This window comes from Hyperolius riggenbachi, chromosome 5 (assembly GCF_040937935.1).
Source record: "Hyperolius riggenbachi isolate aHypRig1 chromosome 5, aHypRig1.pri, whole genome shotgun sequence".
NCBI lineage: Eukaryota > Metazoa > Chordata > Amphibia > Anura > Hyperoliidae > Hyperolius > Hyperolius riggenbachi.
In genome coordinates, this window is record NC_090650.1 from 94,082,871 (window position 1) to 94,101,427 (window position 18,557).

Consider the following 18,557-nt stretch of genomic DNA (forward strand, 5'->3'; position numbering starts at 1 on the left):
GGTCATGTGGATTGATAAATTGGGAACTCTGTTCCCTAAAGGTTTGAATAAAGATTTTGACTTGCACTTATTTCTGTAATTTCTCCCTTCCTAGGTACATTTTTTGTTTTTGTTTTTGATGTTTGATTCACACCATACCGGATGAAGATTGGATATACAGATAAAGATTTGTGGACTAATGGACTTTTTTCCAGATAAGTGTGATAATAACACTACTTGGACCGTGAGGGTTAATCCCATTGGGGGTGGTTCACATTGTGATGTCATTTCCTATCTGTCTGTTGGGGGCGGGTATATAAATGCAATGAGTTACAATTAACATTTGGCATTGAAAAAGGCTGGGGACAGCCGAAACTGTTTGCCTGTATAACCTGTGTGGAGCTCAAATAAAAGAGCAGTGTGCTGCAACTCCTTGTTGTTTCTTATCTACTCTTGTGGGAATTGGGCCACCCCAGTTGCGTGCACACAAAGAACGTTCTGATCGTGGGAGCTGCTGACCCCATTGGATTATATATATAGATAGATAGATATAGAGATATATAGATAGATATAGATATAGATATAGATATAGATAGATAGATAGATAGATAGATAGATAGATAGATAGATAGATATATATATATATATATATATATATATATATATATATATATATATATATATATATATATATATATATATAGATATATATATATATATATATAGATATATATATATATATATATATATATATAGATATATATATAGATATATATAGATATATATATATATATATATATATATATATATATATATAGATAGATAGATAGATAGATAGATAGATAGATAGATAGATAGATAGATAGATAGATAGATAGATAGATAGATAGATAGATATATAGATATATAGATATAGATATAGATATATATAGATATATATATAGATATATATATAGATATAGATATATATAGATATATATATAGATATATAGATATATATATATATATATAGATATATATATATATATATAGAGATATATATAGATATATAGAGATATATATAGATATATATATAGATATATATATATATATATAGATATATATATATATATAGATAGATAGATAGATAGATAGATAGATAGATAGATAGATAGATAGATAGATAGATAGATATATTTATATATATATATATAATGTGGTTGGGAGGGGATCAAGGGATACATGGGGGGGGGGGGGGGGGGGAGAGCTGGAAAAAAGTTTATTTTTACACTAAAATCGCACAGCCTGTCACGGCTGCAGGCTGTGCGTCTCTCCCTGTCACACAAGATCCACAGTGACAGGGAGAGGGAGGCGGAACGGCAACTATGTTGCCTTTCGGAGGGTGATCGCTGTGATTGGCTCACAGCGATCACACGGCAGGGAGCCAATCAGTGACGGCTCCTGCCGATACCCGGAAGCCTTAGCTGTCATAAGACAGCTAAGTGCAGCCGGTTCGGTGCGCGCGATAGCGTCGGCGCCGGTGATAGAGATCTACGCCCTGCCAGCCAGGAGCCCATCAAAACAGGGCGTAGATCTCTATCACTGCGGTCCGGAAATGGTTAAAGAGCTCTGTCCTGGTCAGTGGATCCTCATGGCTTATGATGGATTTTCATACTGGAGCGGGGGAAGCTCTGCATTTAATTACACTGTGCAGGTTTCTGTCTGTGCTGGTTGAATGTAGCGGAGGGGGAATTTAATACTATATACTGTTCATATACCCCGTATGTTGATAATGCGCCGGATGTGCGAATGCTGATGCGGTGCCTTTGCAAATATGGGAGTTGTTGACTAGGGCTGCAGGGCCCGCTGACGCACAAGGTTGCACCGCGGTTACGCCTCGCCTTGGTTCCGCTCCCATCACTGACTCCCATTGAGATATGATAAAAATTCAGTCCAAGCTGGGTGGAGGCTTTGCATGTATTATTGCGTGTGCGGCCCACCTACCTAGCCCGACTGACCACCGTGGAAGGACATGAAATATATAATGTATTAATATCCTAAACTACTATTGAGACGGGGGATGTTATTGTGGAGCACCCAAGGCCTAGCCCAGTTGGTTTATGGTTAATATGTTAAAGAATAATACCTCCCAGCTTACTTTTAGCTGGGTGCTGCTGGACAGCGGACCCTTTATGGTTCTTGAGTCTGCCCCTTCTTTCTTGGTACAAGACAAGTCTTGTACCCTAGCGAAGACCTTGACGCGTCCTCTCTCCCGAAAATAGAGAGCTAGAGGTTGTTAAATTAGTTGAGGGTCATAAGCTACTCTGGACCGGTTGTTAGGATGTAGAGGGGGGGGGGGGGGGGGGGTAGTGGTTTTTCTGGGATTAAAGATACAGTATATATGAAACTTCTTCATGCATAGTCTACAGCTGTGCTGCTCTGCTCCTTCTGCCTCACTTTCTTTGGGGTCTCTTTTTTTTTTCAGTCTGGTCTTTTGCCTCTCCTCCTCGCGGGACAGTCCCCCCTGACTTGTATACCAAAGTATTTATAACCAATAATATAAATAATCCGTTAATTATTCTTCCAAAGAACCCAATATGACACCAAAATAATCTCCTGGAACCTCAAGGGACTGAACCCAAAAATAAAGCACTTATTAGTATTTGACTTTCTTAAACGTCACAACCCTCATATCTGTCTCCTACAAGAAACTCATTTGCAAGGCAGCAGAGTACTCGCACTTAAAAGGCACATAAAAGGTCGCACATGCATATCATTCCACTTATTCTTCATATACTAGGGGTGTCTCAATTTTTAGTCAATGGGAACATTCCTTTTCAATTCCACTCTCTTAAGCTAGATCCAGGAGGTCGGTATATTATTCTAAATGCCACACTCAATAACGAAAACTTAACTATAGTAAATATCTATTTACCTCCACCAGCCAATATGCAAATCTTTGACAGGATACTCACAATAATTGCTCACATTCCCTCCCAGAGGGTGCTGTGGTGCGGTGACTTTAACCTAGTCTGTGGCCCCTTATTAGATAGACTCAGGAAATCACCCAAAGATAACTTGGACTTTGGTAATTGGATGGATGCCTGCAAACTTACAGACATATGGCGATGGAAACATCTGAAATAGAGCGCTTTCTCCTGCCACTCCGCTACCCACAGGTCCCTTTCCCAAATCAATTTAGGTCAAGCCTCAACAGACCTGCTACCAATACTGATCAATACTAACTTTTTGGCTCGTGGAATTTCTGATCACGCCCCTTTAGAAATAATTGTCAGGACTGGTGGTAGGCGGAGTGACAAAGTTTGGAGACTGTCAGGCCACTGGATAACAGACCCGACAATTGGCGACATAATAAAAAGAAAATCCCAGGAATACTGGCACATAAATACTGATACGGCATCACCACAAGGGGAATGGGATGCTTTTAAAGTGTTTTTATGAGGTCACTATATGAGTGCCATAAAAATAGCTAGAACCCAAGTGCAGGCGCTCATCCAGTGGAAAGAGCAGACTGCCCTAAAACTTGAGGCCGAATACGCCAACTCTTTAGACTCAGCAATATATAGAGACTGGCAACTGGCACTACAAGCACTAGAAATTTATAGAGTAGACGCCAAAAAAAAAGACTCTTAGATCAAACGCAACGCATTTTTGAGCAGGTTGACCAAAACGGCAGCATACTGGCCTGGCTAGCTAGAGGCGCGCAACCTACCTGTGTTATTCCACTCCTACAGTTACAAGACCAGACAACAACCTCAGACCCGGATGTAATTAACAACACCTTTCTTGACTTTTACCAACAACTGTATACAAGTAAAACCCTCCTTACTAACACTGACATAAACGACTATCTACAGGGTATTTGTAAGGATTCCTCCTGTGGCGTGTTCTGTCCATTGCGGTGGAGCCGCAAACGGACAGTTGTCTGCCTGCATTCGGTTGTGCATTCACAATGAGTCACATTGTCATTTGCAATTGCTCTGCAGTTCTGGGCAGCTAAGGATTCTGTCATCATTTCACCAATGTCTTACTACAGCTGAGCTGCAGCCAGATAGCCCTGGATTTCCTGCATGCATGTTGTTTGCATATAACTGCATGCATTGGTACAGATAGTCTTTCAGTTAGCAAATGGTAACCAAGCCAAGTCAGGATTGAATGCTTACCATTCAGCTGTGTGGAGATTCGCATGCTTGCATCCATTGGTTGATGCCAGCATAAAAGTCTGCCTCCCCTGTTAGACCGCGCCCGTCATAGTTTCAGCTCTATCTAAGCTGTTACTGGGTCCTTTTGATATTGTAAAATATATTCCTAGTCTTGTTACTTTCTAGTTCTGTTAACTTGTGGAGCTACGATTATATATTTCCCACAGGGACATATATACGTACTCCTAGTGCAGAGAATTTGTATTGCCTAGTTAGTTCGCTGTATTGCTCCAGTCAGATCTAGCTAGTCTCTTGCTTATGTTATATATTGGTTCATCGCCAATATATACATATTCTAGTCAGCGTTTATTTTCCTTGTATTCGTGCTATGGTGATATATCAGTGCCGCTGATATATATACGTACACGAACTGTTGATATCCTGTGTTTAGCTAGTCAGTTTTTTAGCACGTTTCGGTAGGTTGCGCTTAGCGTGATCACCCGTGCTTAGCTAGCATAGTCCTGTCCTTGCGAGGTAGTCATTGCTGCGGTTGCTATTGGTTACCTCACTCTTGTCTTTGTGAATGCTTGCTGTCACTGAGGCAGTGACTAGATTAGCAAGCATTCATTCTGTCAGCCTCTGTCCTCCCAGTTCTGTCCTTGCAAGGTAGCCATTGCTGCGGTTGCTATTGGCTAACTTACTTCAGTCTGTCTTGTATCTGTCTGAATGTTTGCCTTCGCAAGAGCAGCGCAACATCGCACTGTGCTGCCATTGCGTCCTATCAGAAGTCCAGAGCTGCAGTTGCTCTGGGCAGCCTGTGTAGCCTCTTCCATTATCCAGCTCTTAGCCTTGTTGTGCTGGGTGGTCAGAAAGTATGACCCCCCCCCCCCCCCCCAAGCATTACAGTATTACTCTCCCCACGGTCACAGAGGATGACCTAAAACTACTGGAGGCCCCGATCACTGTAGATCAGGGGTCTCAAACTCAATTTACCTAAGGGGGCCACAGGAGGCAAAGTCAGGATGAGGCTGGGCCGCATAAGGAATTTCACAATCGCGGTCTCTGCCCGCCCCTCTCACTCTTCCTTTAGAGAGGGGCGGGGAGAGGCGGCGATCCGTGCGGCGATTGACGTCAGGAGGGGCAGAGCTAAAGCTGAAAGCTCTGCCCCTTCCAGGAAATGCCGGCGGATTGCCCCCCGGGTGATTTGGGGGCTCTGCAGCCCTCGTTTAGCGGTGAATTACTTGGGAGCACTGAAGCGAACTATAAGGAAGGTGAGGGCCACAAAATATTGTATTGAGGGCCCCAAATGGGCCGCGAGTTTGAGACCCCTGCAGATGAAATTTTGGATGCAATTATAGATCTACAACCTGGTAAGACACCCGGAATTGACGGCTTACCAGTAGAATTTTATAAACACTACCACAAAAAACTAGCTCCCAGACTGAAAAGTACTTTACAATCCTCTTTTAACAGGGGGTATCTGCCATCCTCCATGTCCGAAGCCCAAATAATTGTCATTCCCAAACCAGATAAAAACCCTCTACAATGTACATCCATATTGCCCCATATCGCTGCTGAATGTAGATGCTAAAATACTAGCCAAAGTTCTTGCTTCCAGACTTGGTAAAGTAATCATTAAATTAATTCACTGTGACCAATCAGGTTTTATACCTGGTAAAGGTACTGACCCCAACATCCGTAGGTTATTTACCAATATTGCCGCCTCACATTCCAAAACTGGTCAGAGGGTGATAGCCTTGCTAGATGCTGAAAAAGCCTTTGACCCAGTGAAGTGGAACTATCTCTGGGCTGTCCTGATGCGAATGGTATTAGGGGATACCTTCCTAAAATGGATACAACTCTTAAATGCCAACCCCATAGCTCGAATAAAAACAGGGACTGTAATATCACAGCCTTTCAGTCTGGGAAGAGGCACTAGGCAGGGCTGTCCCCTCTCCCCGGCACTTTTCGCTCTAGCAATGAAACCGGTTGCGACCTATCTAAGGCAATCAGAGGGTGTTATGGGTTTAAAAATTGGGAACCTGGAGGAAAAAAATCTCCCTATACGCTGACGATGTACTTCTTTATCTTAACGACCCAACTTCTTCCTTACAAGAAGCTCTCCACATCTTTACCACATTCAACTCCTACTCTGGTATAAAAATTAACTGGACAAAATCACTTCTTTTCCCATTAGACGATAATCCTCATCTTAGTCAGATTACCAATTTGCAGCTTCAGGTAGTGACCCAGTTTAAGTATCTGGGTATTCGAGTGATCAAAGACCTTAAACTATATAAAAGCTTCAACATAGACCCACTTACTAAGATACTAGAAGATGAATGCAAGACATGGAACAGACTTCCGTTAACCCTTATAGGGAGAACCCTTATAGGGAGAATTAATCTCCTAAAGTATTATGTTTCTTCCCAAATTTACATACTTTTTCCGACAATGCCCAATTTGGCTCCTTAATTCTTTCTTTCATAAAATTGACACTATTATGCTTAAATTCATATGGGCAGGGAAGCAACCGCGAATTGCATTGGAGACTCTATAGCTTCCCAAGAACAGGGGTTGTCTGGCAATGCCCAATCTACAAAAATATTACTGGGCCTCAATTCTTGTCACTACACGTTGGTGGTTCTCACAGGATGACCAAAACCCTGCGATTAATGTGGAGGCAGCAATTTTAGGCTCTTACGAGCAACTTACCAATTTCCCTTATAGGGGGACCCCTGAATAAACATAGACAGCTTTTGTGTAGAGTGCTCTGCTTCCAAGCTAGAAAGGAGATACTTTTGCATTGGAGAAAAACTTCAATACCTACCCTGGTGAAATGGGCTAAGTCAATAAATAAAATCTTGCCCCTGTATAAAACCACTTACCTCAATAGGAAATGCCCTGAGAAATCTAACAAGGTATGGGGAGTATGGGAGAATAGGATCATGGACCCTACAAGTCTGAATTTTGAAATGTATTCCTATATTAGATTAAAATACGGATTATCCTTTGTCATTGCTGGGGGGTGGAGACCGGACGATTCTTTCTTTTTTTTTTTTTTTGTCTTTCTCTCCTCTTCTTTTCCTTCCTTCTTTTTCTGTTTGTTTTTCCCTTCTTCTAAGGATGTACAAGGGCCTTACCACTGAAGCAATTTAGTTTGATAACGCTGATTTTGTTTAAAAATATCCCATGTTTATTGCTGAAGAACTGCAAGACTATGATGGTTGTTGTGTACTTGTATACTACTACAGCAAATGTACCAGGACACATTGTCCTCCTCTACTATGTACTGTTTCTTTTGTACTGTATATGTTCAAGACAAAAACTTTCAATAAATTTTAATTGCTAAAAAAAAAAAGTATCGTTATTCTAAATTTTGTAATAACATCATTTTCTTTTGTTTAAAGGAAATTCTGCTCTATACTTATTTGAATGTTATGACACAAGGACAGAGAGCTGGCACACCAAGCCCAGCATGCTTACCCAGCGCTGCAGCCATGGAATGGTGGAGGCCAATGGACTGATCTATGTGTGTGGAGGCAGTCTGGGGAACAACGTCTCAGGAAGAGTACTGAACTGCTGTGAGGTTTATGACCCAACCACTGAAACGTACGTATGCACGGCTGAATCCCATCTTACAGGACACGGCGGAAGGAAATACAGGATAAACTGATAGAAGCTTCAAATGAGTTGTTTTGACCTTAGATACAGATATGACAGATATGACAGACATGATTCCAAACTGCACCATATAAAATTGTCCCAGAATACATTAACGATTGCCAAGACTCAGAACACTGGCACACAGATTAAGATTTAAACCAGACCAGTAATTTCCCAGGAGCAAAACGTTAAAGGAAACCAGAGCTCACAAAACCAAAAGATGTGTATATATACCTGGGGCTTCCTCCAGCCCCATCCACTTGGATCGCTCCCACGACGCCGTCCTCCGATGTCTGCAGCTCCTGTATCGGGTTCCTGCACTTCTGTCAGTCGGCTCCAGTCTATGCAGGAGAAGTGCGCTCTCTGCGTATCTCTCCTGCAGCTGCTGGAGATATACTTGGAGGGCGCACTTCCCTTACGTCGGATTGGCTCCACCTAACGGAAATGCGAGGACCCGGTACAGGAGCTGCAGACATCAGAGGACGGCGGCGTGGGATCGATCCCAGCGGACGGGGCTGGAGGAAGCCCCAGATATGTGTACATCTTTTGGTTTTTGTGAGCTCTGGTACACTTTTATTAAATGCTCACTGAAGCAGAGGTGAACCTCTGGATAGTCCATCGCAATTGCAGTGTGAACCAAGCCTTCAGGATTCAGGTCATGTTACCCGAGTTAAAGGGACTCCGAGCAGTGCAGAAACTATGGAAAGATGCATATCATTTTAAAGCTCTCTTTCTCCTCTTTCCAATGATATATAAATCGTCGCCCTACGCCTTTTAGTTTTCCCTATTTTCTGAAGTGGCCGCGATTTCGATCACGAGAATAGAATGGAGCTGCTGACTTTAGGAAAAAGTCGCCCTGTGTAATACAAGTAACTATGGAAAGATGGATATCATTTTAAAGCTCTTTCTCCTCTTTCTGACGACCCCTAAATCGTCGCCCTATGCCTTTTAGTTTTCTCTATTATCGCGATCGAAATCGCGCCGCAGCAATTTCAATCGCGAAAATAGCGGAAACTAAAAGGCATAGGACGGCGATTTATATATCATTGGAAAGAGGAGAAAGAGAGCTTTAAAATGATATGCATCTTTCCATAGTTTCTGCACTGCTCGGAGTCCCTTTAAGGCCCTTGCACACTGCTGACTGATGTCGCCTCTCAGGGATCGGGACCCAATCATTTGGGTAACATCGCTGGGCCAATACTGAAAGACACAGAGGGACAGCAGAGCATAGGTGACGTCACATGGGGGAGCGGCGTGCACATTGAAGTTGGCCATAGCTACTGTACAATCCCCTATCGGCTGAGCCGTTCGTACTCGACCACCTCAGTCAACTTCAGTCGTGTCCACTTAACTACTTTTTTTTTTTTTTTTTTTAACAACACCACTCAGTTTATTGAAGTTGCAAAAAAAAATAGTTATACAGCAGCCCAAACATTATCACTGAAACTTGCAGTAAAAGATACCAAATGTACAGTGTACAAATATACAATATTATTCATGAATAACATTTCTTCTAGACTCCAATTCTAGAAATGATTTGGTCCCTGACCGAATCGGGGTCCATATAGTCATGTGCAGAAAACCAGTTACTCCGTATGTTTTAGCTTCAGGGTGTTATGAATTTGAGTGATCCACATTACTAGGGTTGGAAGGGAAGATTCCTTCCATAACTGGAAGATCAATTTTCTAGCTATAAACCGTGATCTAAGAACAGCAATTCTAATATGATCAGATACACTTCCATCCTCAATAGCCCCCAGGATACACAACAACGGTTCTAGGAACCGTTTCTGATATAGCTTATCTAAAATGTCCAGGATGCCTGTCCAATATTTCCAGAATTTGGGGCAGATTCATAACGTGTATGAGGTCTCCATGATCCCTAACACATCTAGGACAGTCAGGTGAAGTAAGCAGGTCAATAGAATGCATACGCTTAAAGAGGAACTCCAGTGAAAATAATGTAATAAAAAAGTGCTTTTTTTACAATAATTATGTATAAATGATTTAGTCCGTGTTTGCTCATTGTAAAATCTTTTTTGAATCCCTGATTTATATTCTGACAATTATCACATGGTAACATTTTAACTGCTGGCAAGTGATGTAGCTGCTGCTTGCTGTTTTGGCAGTTGGAAACCGCTGTATACGGCTATTTCCCACAATGCAACAGGGTTCACAGACAGGAAACTGCCAAGAGTACATACGCAGAATTTCTTTGTGGGAGACGTTTCACCACAATATCAGCCATACAGCGCCCCCTGATGGTCTGGTTGTGAAAAGGAATAGATTTCTCATGTAAAAAGGGGGTATCAGCTACTGATTGGGATAAAGTTCAGTTCTTGGTCGGAGTTTCTTTTTAAGGTAGCCAGACATCTAACGATGATGGGCAGATTTGACCAAGAGACAAATTGCTCTCTAATCTTATTACAGAGAGCTCCATCAGCTGCCCCTACATCACAGGCCGACTCCATATCCATTTCATGCTGAAATCGATCTGGAATTGGCCTTGTGAAACCACATCTGCCACCTCGACGCTGTCCCCCAAATGTGCAATGTGCTCCCGCCCCCCAGGTGCCCAGTGCACTACACGTTACCTGTCCGTGGTCGCCGCTTGTCCTCCATTGGCTCGGGGCGCAGTCCTTGGTTCATACAGGCACCCCACATGGTTGCACCACGGGGCACATTAGGTGGGGGGGGGGTGTTGGGGGTTTTGTTGCTTGTCCCGATATTGCTCACGGTTACAACAACGCCCCCGATCGAGCAAGTCTGCCCTACATCTTGCAGCATGTCTGACTGAAATTGGTTGCAGCATTTATCAGGCATGCACTTGGCAGCACTGATTTTCATCTGATTCAATAATCAAATCAGATGGTCGATCGGCCGATTGAATTCGCCTGATGTATGGCCACCTTTTAGGTGTATAATGAGTCCTATGGATTATCTGCAGCTGTGATCATTTTTGAGTGATGTTTACTGACATGAGGGTGCTGTCTGAAGAGCTTCCATCCAGTCTTTCTCCGGTGTACTTAGAACTACAGTACGTATTTGCATAGAGTATACACTTGTCTTCATCCCAGAAGGTCAATTGTGAGAGTTTCACCTTATTTGGTATTGTTTGGTGTATATGTTACGGCCAGAAGCCGAAGTCTGGCCACTTCGGAATCTGGCCGGCCAAAACGCGACGTGGCCGCGCCCCTGCGGCCAATGTTAGAAATGAAATGATTCCCGTAAGATTCATGTATTTTCTGTCCGTCTCGCTACGGCCAAATGTATCAAAAGTGAGTTCATTTAATTAAATTCAGTGTTCTCCCCAGAATTTTTTTTCCAGCTGGGTGGTGTGCGAGGGGGGGGGGGGTTGGGGTGCTGATGCAGGGCCAGTGCAACTCTGCTTACAGAATAAAAGGAGGATGAGGAGGCAAGCCGATGTAGCTAAGTACACACAATGCAATTTTCTGACAGATTTACTGTCCGATTGACAATTTCAAACATGTCCAATCTGATTTCCGATTTTCTGTTCACTTCTATAGGAAATAGTGCGGAAATCAGATCGGACATGTTGGGAATAAGCGATCTGCCAGTAAATCTGTCAGAAAATTGCATTGTGTGTGTACCTAGCATTAGCATTGTTTCAGATTAAGGTGCCCAGGTACCTTTTTAAGCGGACTGGAACTCAGAACCTCCTCTCTGCTCTAAAAGACACAGCATAGAGCAACCTTTAAATAAAAGCATTTCTTTGTCACAGCTGATACAAATCCTAAAATAAATCTGCAGTTTCTACTTTCTGCTTTCTTGGCACTGTACACATGCTTCATTCTCAGCATGGCTCTGAGCGAGTATAGAGAGGGCATACATATGGCCAGTGCATGCGCTCCGTGAGACTAGATTAATACTAGGCAACTCATGTGCCACCTAAGTGTGTGATATAAAAGCCAACAAGTTGAGTATATTTTGAAGAGATTGTATGGGTAATCTTACCTTACGCCATTGAAGTGGTTAGATTGAACAGTCAGGATCGAATACTCTATGGCTAGCTTTAGGGTGGTTTAAAACCAGACCTGAAGGATGTTGTGTAAATATGAAGTGATCATAAACTCTGAACAACTATTGCTTTCTGTGGGAGACTTTTATGTTTTCTGTGAAAATAATGCTTAACCATTTTTTTCTCTTAGATGGACTGAACTGTGTCCAATGATTGAAGCACGGAAGAACCATGGACTAGTGTTCGTTAAGGATAAAATATTTGCCATCGGCGGACAGAATGGTTTAGGTATGTCCTCTCTTTATACGCTGAATGTGCTAGTAATGTGAGCTCTAATGTAACTACCACAACTAAAGATGTAACTCCTAGAACTGGACTTATAAATGTGGCAGATTCTGGGAAGGTAATTCATGGGACATGTGTTTAAAGGGAATGATATTTTTAATTTATTTTTTTTAAAAAGCCAGATACTTGCCTTAGGAGAGGGATGGCTCTGGATCCTATGCAGTGTGCCCCAACCCTGTCCTCAAGGCCCACCAACAGTACATGTTTTGTGGAAAACAGTAATCTGAACCACTAATTACCTCACCTGTGCATGTTTGTGGTTTCCCGGCAAAACGTACTGTTGGTGGGCCTTAAGGACCGGGTTGAAGAACTCTGCTACAGAGCCTTTCCTCTGCTCTCCTGGCTCTCTCGTTGTAACTGCAGCTCCTCCGTTTGAAACCCCTGTCGCAGGGGACTTCAGAAATCTTTGGGAGTTGAGTCCTCCCGAAGACAGGCGACTCCATACTGCATGTGCGTGAGAGAGGGCGCTGTCGTGTGCGCAGTACGGAGTGGCCCGTCTTCGGAAGCACTCTGGCTCCCAAAGACTTCCAAAGCCTCCCTTCAGAGGCGGAGAGAACAGTATTGGACCAAATTGGTTGAATACTGCTACCGGGGAGCCAGCGCTTGAACGGGAACCGGAGAAGAGAGAGAGAAGGCTCTATAGGAACTAGAGCCTTCCCTATCCTTAGTAGTGTTGTCCGGATCATGAACGATTCGGATCTTTGATCCGAATCTATTTTATGAGTCGATCATCCGAATCATCAAAATGAACGATTCGGATCGCAAAAGGGGCGGGGCCAGGAGCGACACGCCCCCTCTCAGCGGGCAGCGGGGTCCTGGAAGCAGGGATCGCTCTGTTGGATGGGAGGCAGCCTTGCAGGGAGACAGGTAGATGAGAGAGAGGGGACATGGGTGCCACTGCCAGATATGTGTAGAGCACACATACTGGCTGCAATGTGCTGCTCATTATAGGCTGTCTGTTCCGTAGTTGTGCACAGTGATCACATTGGAAACTTTTGGCTCAGCACAGCTCAGTAACTTTGCAGACACTGTGATTGAAAGGCAATATAATCCTCCTGCACTCGGCACTAAACAGCTGCACTTATCTTCTGGGAATGCTTTCTTTCACTGTGCGACCTTTTCTTTCAAAGTGTACAGATGAACATATAGGTGAAATACATGTAAAGCATATGATTGCAGCATGTGGGTATTACGTGCAAACATTTCTGCTCTCTGCTCGTCCCTCCTCCCTTCTCTGTCCACTCCCTGCCCTCTGTCCATCTTCTCCCCTTCTCTGTGTGTCCACCCCCCTCTCCTTCTCCTGTCCACAGACCTGTCCTGCTGTTCATTTCACCCCCCAAATGCTTCCGGTAGTAAAATGATCCGAGATTCGGATCAAAGATCCGGATCTCTTCAATGATCCGATTCGAATCATCCGGATCATTGAAAAGATCCGAACTTCCCATCTCTAATCCTTAGGTATCTTTTTTTTTATCATTTTCCAATGATTTTAAAAAGAAACCTCTTTGAAAGCCATGTCACAGATCCAGAAATGGTATCAAGGAGAGCCTTCAATGAATGTGCTAGAAATTATATTTTTCCCGACAGATATATAGTTTTATAGCCAAAAAATTGATTTTACATTAATGAGTAGGGTTCATATTGGCAGTACAAATGACATTAATTTGAATAAAAATGTTCCTCTGTGGATAAAAATCATAGCTTTTGTATTTCTGCTTCTTGGGCCTATAACCAAGTATAGGTACAAGAGCCTTGTTTACGTGTTCTCTGTAGGCACATAGAACAGGAAATCTATTTTCCTGAATTCAGTAACCTAAGTCTGAGCATGCTCTGTCCGTGCTCCAAGTCTTCATCCCCACTGGCTACCTCTATGTTATTGTGTAATGACCTGCAATAGGTCATGGAGAAGAGACAGCCAGTGGGGATGAAGACTGGGAGCATGGATGGAGCGGCGCCGGGACAGGCGTATTGCTATACTGACAACTTTGCAGAAGCGCCGGGAAACACAAGTTAGGGGGAAACCTGAGGGGGGCCTGGGGCAATTGTCCCCTTTGCCTCTATGGTAGCGCCGGCCCTGAAGACAGAGTTGCTAACCAGGCGCTCTTCCTCCCTCTCCCTCCAGCAGCCGGGACCTCTCTCACTTACTCGGTAAGCACACACATTAGCACTTTACATTTTTATTGCATAGCTTTTTATCCTTGACTTAGGACCAGGCATGGTCGGAATAGCCGATTTCCGTTTCCGGCACAATTCCGCATTCCGACATATAGAAATTCCGTTACCGTTCCATTCCGACGGTATACCGGGTCAGTTCAGTCGGAAAAAATTTAAAATCTCTCTCTCCTCCTCCTCCTCCTCCTCCTCCTCCTCCTCCTCTCCATCCATCCATCCATCTCATGCAGTAGGGAATTGCAGATTTTCAAAACAGCTTATATACCATAGCTGGGATTTGAACCCAGAACCTAGTGTGTAGTAGGTATCTGTCTTACCCTCTAGACCATGACCCACACTACATGCTAAAGCTGCCGGTAGCATAAACCATACTTCCATTATGATCAATTCGATAGAAAAAGTAGCATGATTAAGGATTTGTACTTTTTGAAAAGCATGCTTATTTATATACCATAGCTGGGATTTGAACCCAGAACCTAGTGTGTAGTAGGTATCTGTCTTACCCTCTAGACCATGACCCACACTACATGCTAAAGCTGCCGGTAGCATAAACCATACTTCCATTATGATCAATTCGATAGAAAAAGTAGCATGATTAAGGATTTGTACTTTTTGAAAAGCATGCTTATATACCATAGCTGGGATTTGAACCCAGGACCTAGTGTGTAGTAGGTATCTGTCTTACCCTCTAGACCATGAACCACACTGCATGGAAGTAGGTATCTGTCTTACCCACTAGTAAGGCTGAGGCTGGAGAGGCTGCAGCCTCAGGGCGCAGTGTAGGAGGGGGTGCACAATTCATTCAGCTGTCATTCCCAATTGTGTTTGAAGCAGAAAGAAATAAGAAAAGGTGATACATGGCAGCGACAGCAAGCCAGATAAGTAGAGATTAAGGTGTTGGGGGTGGGGGGGGGGGCCTGGGGCACCTCTTAGTGTAATAGCAATCAGTGTGTGACAGCTGGGGTGGGAGGGATGGGGGGGCGCACTTTGCTGTCTCAGCCTTGGGTGCTGAAGGACCTTGTCCCACCTCTGACCACACTACATGCTAAAGCCTGGCCCTGAGTGTGGTTGATGGTCTAGAGCAGTGGTCCTCAAACTAAGGCCCGCGGGCCGAATGTGGCCCCCTAAGGCTTTCTTACCGGCCCCCCACACAGAAAATGTATTGCTTATAAATGCAGTCAGCTACATCTTTAAATATTGGTGGTCCACATATGGAATAGCAGTGCAGCACCCCCCATCCACATGGAAGCCAGAAAGCAGAAATTTTGCTGGTTTCCAATCAAATTCCACATCAGGTGACACTGCTGTCCAATTGGCTTGCAGATTGTCACCTGGGTATGCTTCACTGTCTGGTCCGCAAAGACTTCTACATCATTTTATGTTTACTCCGGCCCACCAGCGGTCTGAAGTATGTTGACCCGGCCCTCAACCCAAAATGTTTGGGGACCCCTGGTCTAGAGGGTAAGACAGATACCTACTACACACTAGGTTCTGGGTTCAAATCCCAGCTATGGTATATAAATAAGCATGCTTTTCAAAAAGTACAAATCCTTAATCATGCTACTTTTTCTATCGAATTGATCATAATGGAAGTATGGTTTATGCTACCGGCAGCTTTAGCATGTAGTGTGGGTCATGGTCTAGAGGGTAAGACAGATACCTACTACACACTAGGTTCTGGGTTCAAATCCCAGCTATGGTATATAAATAAGCATGCTTTTCAAAAAGTACAAATCCTTAATCATGCTACTTTTTCTATCGAATTGATCATAATGGAAGTATGGTTTATGCTACCGGCAGCTTTAGCATGTAGTGTGGGTCATGGTCTAGAGGGTAAGACAGATACCTACTACACACTAGGTTCTGGGTTCAAATCCCAGCTATGGTATATAAGCTGTTTTGAAAATCTGAAATTCCCTACTGCATTGGATGGATGGATGGAAGGAGGAGGAGGAGGAGGAGGAGGGAGATTTTTTTATGTCATTCCAAAAATTCCGTCGGAATTAAAAAATTTCCGCGGAATTCCGTTTGAGAGGGATAGGAATTCCGATTTGACTACCGGAATCGGAATTGACCTAATTCCGGCCGGAATCACGGAATTTATAATTCCGCTGAATTTTCCGAGCATCCCTACTTAGGACTCATTCATTATGTATTTTTGAGATTGGTTGAACAGGTTTTGATTGTTTTGCACTTTAGGTAGCACGCAGCACTTTTTACATGCAGGTTTTGCAGTGATGATTTGTGTAATTATATGTTTTGAATTATGATGGTGAACCCCCCATTTTTTGGGGAATTGTGTATTTCGTAAAGGGATCTGTGCAATACTATAAAAAAAAATTTGTGCACCAGTCAGATGGTTGAATGTCCACTATTACACGGTAATCCCGGTTTCTGGAGAGATTTCCGATTATAATCGGTTTAAGAGGGTGGTTTTAAATGTTTTTAACTTTTTGATGTTTTTGGATAACTCCTACATAAACTGTTATATTTTTGCATCATACTTGGATGTGAAGTGTTTTGTTTATAGAATGTCTCTATAGTAGGCACCTTTCCTATGGATTTGCATAGAGTTGCAAACCATTACATCACTGTGTTGCCCAACCTCCGTAACACAACCCCAGTGTTACATGCTGTGAAGTCATCAATGTGCTGCCACTGACCTAGTGATTTGTTATCTACTTTCAGGTGGTCTGGACAGTGTGGAATACTACGATATAAAACTTAATGAATGGAAGATGGTGTCTCCTATGCCTTGGAAAGGGGTTACCGTGAAATGTGCAGCGGTGGGCTCAGTTATTTATGTTCTGGCGGGATTTCAAGGTGTGGGCCGTTTAGGACACATACTGGAATACAACACAGAGACAGACAAATGGATCGCCAATTCCAAAGTGCGAGCCTTTCCTGTGACGAGCTGCCTGATCTGTGTGGTGGACACATGTGGAGCAAATGAAGAGACGCTGGAAACATGAAGATCTCTGTGGTGTGGACTTCACCTCTCTGCTAATGGTTATCTACTCCTTGTCTCAATGCAAAACCTTTCTTGCTCTGTTCCTGGGACTGACCACAGAAGATGACAAAGTACAGAGGACGGGCGGAAAGGAGTAGCCCTGTTCGTATTGGGCTTTATGTAGCCTCGTGGGCCTTGTTATTTTTAATGTGCTCTTGCACTCCCAGGAGTGTAAAATTGTGGAGCAATGCACAGTTTGCTAGGAAAGGCAAACTTTTTATTCTGTGTAACTGTGGATTTAATGTTTACTATAGTGCACCTGCAGAACAGTTAAAGAGACTCAGAGATGAGTCTCACTACAGTTTTTTATTTTTTTTATTTTTTACTTACCCGGGGCTTCCTCCAGCCACATAAGCATGGCTGTATCACTTGCAGTCCTCATACGATGTGCCAATCATCCGCGGTGAGCCCCGGTAAGCGGCACAATGACTGCGGCGGACCCAGACTGAGTCTGACTGAGCCGCTTACCGAGGGTTGACTGCGGGAGAACGGCGGCGCTGAGGAGGACGGCGAGGGACACAGCCATGCTTATGGGGCTGGAGGAAGCCCTGGGTAAATAAAAAAAACTGCAGTGAGACTCATCTCTGAGTCTCTTTAAGATCATTCATACTGCATAGTACTGTTGTAAAAGATACATTTTGATATCCTTTATAAATAGGCTAACATTGATGATACATGCAAGGTGGCGGTCTTCAACCTTTGCAATACACATACCCAACATAGGAATGAGGACTTAAACAATCCAAACCAACAAAAAACAATCATGTTTGTGAAGCACCTGCAATAGACAAACTACTGTATATACTGTATGAATGACCAACTAACTTGCGTCAACCTAGGAAACGGATACATTAAAAACACTATACTTTCATTAAATCCTTTTGGGACCAACAAGGTCTGGCCCCTTATAGGATACATCCGGCAAAAATGTTGTATAAAAACACATACCTACGGCTATCAGCCCTGAAGGATCGTGTCCTCCTTTGCCCACTGAAATGCTTTGTATCTGCTCTATCAGCTCCATGTCCTGACCACGATGGTCGGGGCCTTTGAACCAGAAGTATTCAACCTCATGCCTGCGCAGTTTGAATCTGGGATTGGCCGTACACAAGCACAGTTAGTTTCCCCAATGTCCATGCGTGCATGCGCAGGTAATGTTTCTGTACAAACTGCACCTGCGTGCGGCCGATCCCAGATTCAAACTGCGCAGGTGTGAGGTTGAATACTTCCAGTTCACAGGTCCCAACCTCCGAATAGAGCAAAA

The 18,557-nt window shown here is 43.5% G+C and overlaps 1 protein-coding gene across 1 annotated transcript in view; it reads left to right on the forward strand.

Annotated features, from left to right (window-relative positions):
* The window catches only part of KLHL7 (kelch like family member 7), a 54,712-nt gene extending 36,155 nt beyond the window's left edge, over positions 1 to 18,557 (forward strand). The window contains exons 9-11 of the mRNA XM_068238648.1: positions 7,532 to 7,733; positions 11,957 to 12,054; positions 16,972 to 18,557. Coding sequence (XP_068094749.1) covers positions 7,532 to 7,733; positions 11,957 to 12,054; positions 16,972 to 17,255 — 584 coding nt within the window. The 3' untranslated portion in view covers positions 17,256 to 18,557. The remainder of the gene's footprint in view (positions 1 to 7,531; positions 7,734 to 11,956; positions 12,055 to 16,971) is intronic.